The sequence below is a fragment of the Chelon labrosus genome (assembly GCF_963514085.1).
Source record: "Chelon labrosus genome assembly, chromosome: 22".
Taxonomy (NCBI): domain Eukaryota; kingdom Metazoa; phylum Chordata; class Actinopteri; order Mugiliformes; family Mugilidae; genus Chelon; species Chelon labrosus.
The window spans coordinates 20,343,850-20,353,577 of NC_140355.1; the positions used below are offsets into that span (position 1 = coordinate 20,343,850).

At 43.7% G+C, this 9,728-nt stretch overlaps 1 protein-coding gene across 1 annotated transcript; it reads right to left on the reverse strand.

Moving 5' to 3' along the window:
* Positions 1-3,885: 3,885 nt before the first annotated feature.
* cUnh2orf42 (chromosome Un C2orf42 homolog) lies at positions 3,886-9,469 on the reverse strand. Its single transcript, XM_084572866.1, has 8 exons — positions 9,328-9,469; positions 7,962-9,054; positions 7,183-7,308; positions 6,612-6,716; positions 5,502-5,609; positions 4,836-4,936; positions 4,507-4,669; positions 3,886-4,419 (listed from the first exon to the last, which is right to left on the reverse strand). The coding sequence occupies exons 2-8, from the start codon at positions 9,016-9,018 to the stop codon at positions 4,181-4,183; spliced, it is 1,899 nt and encodes a 632-aa protein (XP_084428992.1). The 5' UTR covers positions 9,019-9,054; positions 9,328-9,469; the 3' UTR covers positions 3,886-4,180.
* Between the last annotated feature and the right edge of the window lie 259 nt (positions 9,470-9,728).

Consider the following 9,728-nt stretch of genomic DNA (forward strand, 5'->3'; position numbering starts at 1 on the left):
TAATGCTCTTTTCATATGCAAATGGACGTTTTGCATGAGATGCTATGAGTATTACTCAAAAAAACAAAACAAAACAGAGAATTGGCGTTCAGAGCTCGATGAATCAAAAACCAGGAAGCCTACGACTGGAAAAATAGTTCAGAAGATAAACTAGTCCCAAAAGGCGACGAAGGAGACGGCTGAAGCTGAAAACACTGGAAGACGAAGAAGATGATAAACTGAAGAACTGGCGACGAGTTGGAAGTTGCAGATCCTTAAATGTATAAAAGTTCTGGCTTGAATCGAAGCTGCGGACACAGGTGAGTCTGCAGCCCCAATCCCAGCCAGCAGGGGGCGGCAAGTCGCAAAAGACGTCATTCAAGATATACACCAGTAGTGCACAAGGTCCACAACCACAATTATTTTGTAGTAGAAGGAGAGAGAGATATTCATTGCACTTAATTTAACTTTTCTTTGGCTTTCAATCCAAATTAAAAACACCTGCATGGTCTAAATCGTGCTGAGAGGCGTTAAGTGGCGCTTGTTGGTGTAATTCACGGAGGATTAATCTTAAGCACCGCCCACATACAAAAACGTTTCAGTCGTTTTCCATCTCGTTTGAGAAAATACAGTCAACGCCGCCACTCTATCTGGGTTCCAAGTCCTCTATCAGCACGGTGGATTTGGTGGTTGGAACCGAAGTCGTCGATGGTGTTAGCTTGTAGTAAATGTTTGCGTCATATGTCAATCAACTGTATCATTCACTCCCATTTGTCATCTCTGCTAAACTTTTCAGAAACCTCAATGAACCCTTGACTGTTTTTCTGAAGCCTCACAACGAGTTTTGTGAAATTTGAACAAAAATTCAACGTTTTTGCAATATTTGATGCATTTAAATTTTAATTTGCATTCTGATTTCATCAACTCAGAACGAGTCCTTCACATCTACTGAGGGAGTGGATCTGCTTTAACCACGTTGTTGTTGCACTGCGGTGTTTCTACAGTAGCCCCGAAAGTTTCGGCCAGCAGGCTTAGAAAGCGAGGGTATTCACTTGGTTGCAATCTCCAACCTCACCACTAGATGGCACTAATCCAATACACTGGTCCTTTAAAGTTCAGAATTACAGCGGCAGTTTGTCATTAAGTTTTTTGTCAATGAATGAAGTTTTACCAAATTTACAATGATATTAAATGTTTTCACACCACGCAAATTATATTTATAGTATCTTGAAATTATGTCTTTGGCTTTAAATTTAAAAAAATTTGAATGGGAGTAGTGACATACCATCAGCAGTCTCGATATCAGCACAAATATTTAGCCTAGATTAATTTCACTCCACTACTTTAGTGCAACTTTTCTGGCTTCCAACTACATTCCCTCCCCTCCTCTCAGGCCTTTTGCCGTCTCCGTCTGTAACACATCTCTCAGGCGATGGAGAAAGTCTCTCCTTCACCTCCACAGTGTGCTTGCTGTTTTCCTTCCAGGAGAGGATGGATGCGTCCCCCCACCACCGCCCCCCTTCTCTGTGACTGACAGACTACATAAACAGCTAAATGCGTGGCTCGGAGCTGTCTGGCAGCCGGGACCCCCTCCCAACCACCACCACCGCCACCACCACCACCTCCCCGTGTGCAGGCATAGGCTGTACCCACACTGATGTCCTGGGGGCCTGTGAGGGAAGACGAGGCCGGGGGGCTGGCACTGTTCTAAAACGCCTACATCAGACCCCCCCCCGCCCCCCATCCAAACCCTCCGATGCAGATAGACAGTGTGCAAGCTGCTATTCTGAGCGGTGCATGTAATCTAGCGTTATGTTCTCACGGTATTAACTTGTAATCTTAATTAATTCATGAGCATTTGGACGCGTTTTGGAGGCATGTGTGATGTTTCCAGCGATATATATCACACAGCGCTTTGTGATGCCCAGAAGGCAAGAAAAAAAAAACAGATCGAGCCAAATCATGAAATGCAGTTATACACCTAATTTAATTTGTTCTATATTAGCTCACTTCTAAACACAGAAACCGAGTGAAACGATGCACTGTTTACATAGATTTGTGACATATTTTACACTGTCTCTGCTCGTCTGTGAAGATTCTCAGACGTCCAGGTCGAGGTATATTTTAAAGAAAGGTAAAACAAAGGTAGGTTGAGGCTTATTGAAGACATTTCACCACTCTACATGCCTGGAGGTTCCCTCTTTAAGCATTAATAATATGTTTATAGGATTAGATGTGCAAAGAAGAAACCATCCGAGTTAAATCTGAATGACGTTTTACTTAGAGACAAGAGTTTCTGGTGAGATTTAAAACTTAAACTCTCCACCTGTCGTTTAGAATTAAAGGAACCACGTGGATAAAAATTCTTCAAGAAAATTGGATCAAGTCCAGCAAGTCAACTTGTGTTTGTTGAAAACCTTAGTGCTGCAGAAGAAGGCTTTTGCCTCCATCTGCAGGTTGAAATGTGTATATTCTCGTCTTCCTGCAAAGAGTGAAGCTCAAAAGGCAGCTAAATTTAACTTATTATAATTTTATGGCACTTAATATGCAAATGAAGAGGACATATTCTGCAAATACAAGAACACAGCTAAACACAGAAACAAGCTGGAACGACTGAAAGGTTTCCAGGGGACACTACATAGTGATTGACATGACCAGGACGATGTGTTTTTGTTGGCGAAACAGCCCTGACCCGCTGAGGCCTGGACTCCCCTAGACCTCTGAGGGTGTGGTGTTGTATCTGGCACTGAGATGTTAGCAGCAGATCCTTTAAGTTGCTGCTTTAAGTTGATGAGGTGGAGGCCTCTGTGGTTTGGGTGCTGGATTGGATTAAGATCTGTGGAATTTGGATCCTTTGTTCCTCAAACCATTCCTGAACCATTTGTGGCAGGAAGCATGAGCCTAATGCAATCAGGGAATGCTGTTTAAGTGGAAGGGTGTACACAGGAAGGACAAATCAAACCACAGCTCTAGAAAGAGCCTTTCATGTTTTTAAACTGAAATTAGAGCCGTCTCAGGTTCTCTTACTTAGCTGAAAAGTGAGGGGTGTTCAGTTGGCTGCAATCTGCAACCTTACCACTTGGTGGCACTAAATCCAATTCACTGGTCCTTTAAAGTTGCATTCGACACTAATTACTGGGAAACAGAATGATTGTTTTTGATAATGACTGATGTTTTACAGAACTGACAATGAGATTAAACTCAGATGTTTTCAAACCATTTAATTTATATTTTTATTTTTGTTGACATTTTGTCTATGGTTTCAAATTTTTACGTATTTTTAGTTTTGTAGTGACCTCACTGATTTGCTGGAAACCATTAAGGGCAACTTGGGATAAATAGAAGTGATGGATGTCACTTGAATGATTTAAAAAAGGGAATTAATCTGGAGCTTTTGGATGCAAAGTTAACACCTTGACCTCCTCGTTGTGATCCTCAAACCGTTCCTGAACCATTTGAGGCTGGAAGCATGATCCTAATACCATCAGGGAATACTGTTTAAATTGAAGGGTGTACACAGGAAGGACACATCAAACCACAGTTTGATTCAGTTTAAAAACAGTTTCAGGTTTTTAAACTGAAGTTACAGCCATCTCAGGTTCTCTTACAAACTTGAAAAGTGAGGCGTGTTCATTTGGCTGCGATCTGCAACCTTACCACTAGGTGGCACTAAATCCAATTCACCGGTCCTTTAAAGTTGCATTCAGCAGTTGCATGATGCTAATTACTGGGAAACAGAATGATGAAATTTTTACGTATTTTTAGTTTAATAGTGACCTCACCGACTTGCTGAAAACCATTAAGGGCAACTTGGGATAAATGGAAGTGATGGATGTCGCTTGAAGGATTTTTTTTTTAAAAAAAGGAAAAAACTTTCAGGTTTCTTTTTTTATTTCATTCGCTGAGTTTTATCTTCCCACGGTTTACAAAGCACAACAAACAGGACAATAATACGTAGTGAACTCGTTCTGTTTTGCATGCTTACATGTTTGTTGTTGTTTTTTTAAACACTAGTTACATGATCAATCTCTGCTCATAAAAATAGAATCTGTTTCAAAAATATAAGAGTATAAATATTTTGCATTAAAGAAAAGGCATAAGGATGAGATTATATCTTGCATAATAATAATAATACTTAGGTATAAATACATAGGTCACACACTGAGTTGATTATTGCAGATTTAACACGACTGGTGCACCATTAGACGACCACCTGCAGGACTTCGAGGGCCTTTGTGAGTTTGGGCTGGGTACAGTCCGCCTTGCTGCGAACCCCTTTCTCCACAGCGCTGGTTTTATCGTGGTACTCCGGCTGGCCGCTCTGCTGGTGGCCAAACTCGAAGCTGATCCTGAGCTCGCCCATCTGAGAGCGAGGCAGGACGCCGGGGATCCACTCGATCACGAACGGGCTGGCCTCCTTCTGATCGGCCGAGCTCGGTCCTAGAAGAGACAGGACGACGTGAACATGGATGTACAGACTGACTTCCCGGGTTTACTGGGACCAGAACAAAACGGAAAGACACCCACCGACTTTGAGGAAGGTGCGGAGGTCCATGGGTCGGATCGCCTGGGGACGATCCGTCCTGTGTCCCTCCGGTAGTTCTGGTTCGGGCGGCGGCTCAGGGCAGCGAAAACGTGAGTAAGAGCCGTCCACATTTTTTACAAAACTCTGAGTGACCTCCAGCGGCAACTAAGAAATAAAAATAATAATCAGTTCAACTGGATCAAACTAATTCAGATCCTTCATGAAGATGATAACATGTGATAAGAACTTACTTTTCTAAACTACTTCTAATTGATAAATTACTTCTAGTTACCAAATCAGGATCTGAACCTCTGTGCGTGTGAGCTCTTACCTCCGGCGTGTCAAAGATGCGTTTGACCTGCGTCAGGTTGGTGATGTGCCAGGTGTACTTGGAGAACGAGCCGAGAGGAAGTCCGTCATTCCTCACGAACGCTGACGTCAACGACAAAGAGAGACGTTCATTGACACGTTGATGAGGTTTGCTGAGCCAGAAGAACTCTTAAATTACTTAAATAAAAAAAAAATAAGGTAACTCATCTGATGTATTATTATATATGACGTTACTGGATTGTAGTTTAGGCCAGCGGTTCACCAACCTAAGGGGTCGTACCCACAGGATGCATTTAAGAGCATAATTTGACTTCTATGGGCATCAAACTGTCATTTTAACAAAACCACCTGAGAATATCAGGGTGCAGAAATCAAAAAGTTGTCATAAATGATTTAGATTATCATGTTTTTTGGTATAATAACCCCTAAGATGATAAAGAACAGTGTGTCCTTTAGAAATGTAGGGAAGCAAAAGTGTAAATCTGCAGAAAATGACATTTCTACTTGGGTTTCATCTCTTGACTGTGTTTAACTCCGGTATCAGTGCCTCATATGACTTGTATCTCTAATTCTGGCTTAATTTAGGAAATTCCTAGCCTGGAAACTATATTTTCTGCAAACAACGCAAAGGTGGAGAGCAGCTGCACCAGTCTAGTAAAATCCCCACCTGTCGTGAAGTTCGGCAGCCTCCTCTTCTTGGAGCCGAGCGACAGCCGCTGCTGCAGAGCGTTGAAGAACTCTTGGGGGATGTGGTAGACCAGAGGCTGTGGCTTCCCTGATGGAGGAAGAACCAACATGTTTTTATTGAGGCACTGATATGATCTTTAATTCATATTTATTTATCTTCCCTCTACAGTTATACCATGGACAGGAACTGAATAGTGATGTTGTTGCTCTGGAGCTGCAACAGTTTCTTTATGCCGCCCCCTGGTGGTAAAACAAATCAACTGCAGAAGATTTAATATAAACAATAATACATCAAGTGTTTAGCTGTTAATGCTAATGACTCTTTCCCTTTTTCGATTGAGTCAAAGGTTTATTATTTATTATCATATATTACAATAATGGCAGCAAACAGAGCAGCTTGCAATATAACAGCTGTTGTGCCTCTTGGTGCGTGGGCTTAATTATCTTCATCTAAATAGCCTTCAGTGGAATAAACCTTTGTTTTTGTAAAGTGGCCCTCTTAAGGGTCGTGGGGGGGCTGGAGCTTATCCCAGCTGTCATCGGACGAGACACTCACACCTACGGCCAATTTAGAATCACTAATGAACCTAAGCAGCATGTCTTTGGACGGTGGGAGGAAGCTGGAGAACCTGGAGAGAACCCACGCAGACACAGAAAGGCCCCAGTCGGACTGGATTCAAACCTATAACCTTCTTGCTGTGAGGCATCAGTGGATTTAATTATGGTTGATTTGCTTTGCCTGAACATATTCAGTTCCCAACAGAGAGACTCCAGACCGTTACGCTAGGCTAAGCTACCTGTCGGCCGACTATATATCTCACTGATCTAACTCTAAATCAAGAAGGATATTTTGCAAAGTTTAAACGTCTCTTTGGTCTGAATTCATTCTGCAATGTGACAATAATAAAATCAGACAAACAGCCGGAGTCATTAAGAACCAGCAGATGGTCGGACCCCCACCGAGGACCTGATCTCAGCATCGAGGAGTCAGTCTGGGATTACATGAAGATGTAAAAATAAAGTTTAAAGGAAGGGACGTAAAGGGAAATGATATAAATCACTTTTAGTGGCTTAAACTTTAGAGCTTTACCATCAAACTGGTAGTGCATCGTCTGGTGGATCCTCTCTGTGACACTCGCCAGCCACTGGTGGAAGCCCATCGTCACCGTTCGCTCGTCCACAACCTGACCGCTCCCTGAGAAACAGATCAGATATTCAGCCCGTCAGGTTTAGCAAAAAAGGCCTGGAGATGTTAAAATATGCATCAGAGAAGTCTTTTTTTCAACGGGATTAGTGCTGCGGGATTAGACAGAGGAATGATAGAGATAGAGACAGATGTCTAAGACCATGTAAGGCTCCTTAACGGAGGATGTAAAGGCAGGAGGGGAGGGCTCAGGGGGTGAGACAGGGAGGGAGGCAGCACCTGGAGCCTTCATCCCACCAGCACCAGGGGCTTTCCTCTGACCGGCTTTCCTCAGGCCGGAGTCTTTCCCCGCCCCAGAGGGGGCTTTCGCAGAGACAGGAAGTTAAAGAGCGACAGGTTGTGGAAACATAGAGAAGGAGAAGGAAGGACAGCGGAAGATTTAGACACAACATTGATGAGTGGTAAAAAATGCTTTGAGGTAAATCTTTCAGGGAACGTATTGAGATCGGGGCTTGACCGGAGAGAGAGTCGTCCAAGCGGAGTTTCTTGGCTTTGTGGTGGGAGTGGTTGGGTTCGACCGGCTGCTGCTGAAGAGGCTTCTCACCGGGACTAATCGCTCTACTGGAGGCGCTCTGCTGCAGGCCTGAGAGGAAAAACACAGTGAAAGGATAAATAATGAGATGCATAAAAAAATATATATTAGCTTAGCTTAGCATAAAGGCTGCAAACAGGAAGAAACAGATTCGTTTTACTTAATTTTTTTTATTATTAAATGGATTTATTACATATTAATGTTTTTATTTTTATGGAATTTTATTTTTGTATTTATTCCAATTAATTTATTGTCCCATTAAATAATTTGAAGCATATTTTTGTAATTATTATATATTTTTAATTATTATTTTATATATATATATAGTTATATTTATTTATTATTATTTAAGTCCTGTTTACGGTTTTATTTAAAAAAAATTTTTTTAAATCCTAATATTTATTAATGTAGTTTTTGTGAAGTTGCATTATTTTATTATTTTATTTTATATTTTATTATAATTTTTTTATACTACACATTCAACCTGTTTAATGTTAGCTGACAAAGAAAAGAAAAACTAAGTAAAATTAATTGTTGGAAGCATCTAAAAGTCAAAGAATGAGCTAAACTATATTATTTTTGTTAACTATTTGGAAATGTTCCTCTGCAACCCTTTAAAATAAAGAGCCGGTAACGTTTATGGGTGTGTTTTCATGTGTTTTCTGAATCTGGAGAGAGGAAGCAGCTCGGCTACCGTAGCCTACCATTGGAGGTGTAGTTGATAAAAGCTGCAAACTCTGACGCCAGCTTCTCGTCGCTTGCGAAGGCCCACACACAGGCGTAGAAGTGAAGGCAGGGCGACCCGGGAGGAGGCTGAGAGCCGGGCGTCCCGTCGGCACCTTTTTGCTTTTTTGTGCTAACCTGACAAGCGCAGGTGAAAACGCTCCTGTCGCTCTTTAAAGCGTCCGCCGTTCCCCCTGCGGCCACGGTGAGGTGCAGCAGGCCCAGAGGATGCTGGGAGTCCGTGTGGCACTTCACCACCAGCGTGTCTTTGGAAACTCGCTGCACCAGGGGCCCGGGAGACTCGGTGGCCAGCCTCCACAGCTCCTCTCTGGCTTGAATGGAGGCCTGCAGACCCTCCAGGACGGAGCTTTTCAGGGTGAGCGGCGTGGCGCGACTCTGACACTCTATGGCTTGCTTGATGTGCACGCAGAGGCTGTCGGGGGACGGCTTGGCGGCCGCGGCCTCGGCCTCGCCCTGGTTTGACCTTTGCCTGCAAGAGGGCAAAAAGCAGCGGCCCAGGTTGATGCGGGTGAGCAGCGTGGCCCCGTCCCCGGTCGCTATCGCCGTGTCCGTGGGGACAAGCTCCACGAAACCCCACTGTGTGTCTGTGGCTCCTCTTCCCCTGTGGCACACCGAGAACACCTGCACGCCTCCGCCCGAGCCTCCGCCCAAGACGCCGTCCCCCTCCTGCTCTTTCCCGCCCTGCTCCTCGCTGTCTATTATCACCTTCACCACCTCCACCGCACACTTCTTGCCGCTCCGGGTGGCCCCTGCTGCCGCCGCCGCCGCCGCCGAGGCATTTCTGAGGGACACCCCGCAGGCCTTGTTCTTGCAGCTGAGCCCACGGGTGCCGTTGTAGACGCCACACTGGGGGCACCTACGAATGCCCCTCAGGGTGGCCCGCCCCAGGTTGGAGAGGAAGGCGGGCGTCGTGGACTTCCTGCCGTCTCGCTTCGCCAGGTTGGCCTGACCACTGGACGTCTGTGGCGTGGAAGAAGGGACGATGCTGGAGGAGGAGGACACTTCAGTCTCCATCATCTTACTCGGTTTACTTGCACATGAAGGGACACAAGCCTTACACAAAACATACAAAAATAGAAAATAAAACACCAGTTATGTTTCATATTACCACTTAAACAACCAATCTGTTCAGTTGTTAAATAACCCACAATAAAACTTTAATTACACTGAATATTTTGCCAATATTTCTTACTATAGTTTCAATGTTTTATAACTGCTCCAAAACAAAGCATGCATCTGTATAAATGCTACGCTGCAGATAAACTCTCAGCTTTCTTGATATTTCTACGTGTGTGTCTTTTTTTTTTAAATAAATGTTCAAATTACCTGTAATTCGCTTCTGTTTGGTCAATCCTGCTCTGCTCTGGCCTCCAAAACCGCCTCGACCGTCGCCATTCCTCCTTACATCCCGACAACCGCATTGCGCCTGTAACGACACTCTCCATTGGCCGGAGACGATCACGTGGTGTAGAAGACGTGGGCGGCGTCTCTAGGCGCGTTGACTTCTGGGCGATGGTGTTCGTTTGAGTCGGCGGTTGAGTTAATAAGACCGTTGATGCGTTTTGGCCTTTTTATAAAATATAAAAACATTTTTCTTATAACAGTGATTAAAAGGTAAATTACTGTATTGTATTTGTATGCAACCACTTTTAATTAAAGCTGTTTAAAGCTGTTTTTAAAAACATTTATCAGAAGTGACGGTTATTTATTTTTTTTACCCATAATCC

Excerpts from the sequence above, each read along its gene's own strand:
- cUnh2orf42 (XM_084572866.1), bottom strand. The coding sequence starts at position 9,018 with ATGATGGAGACTGAAGTGTCCTCCTCCTCCAGCATCGTCCCTTCTTCC. Across the intron at positions 7,309-7,961 it reads TATCAACTACACCTCCAATG|GCCTGCAGCAGAGCGCCTCC; the intron begins GTAGGCTACGGT and ends TTTTCCTCTCAG. Across the intron at positions 4,420-4,506 it reads CCGCACCTTCCTCAAAGTCG|GACCGAGCTCGGCCGATCAG; the intron begins GTGGGTGTCTTT and ends TGTCTCTTCTAG.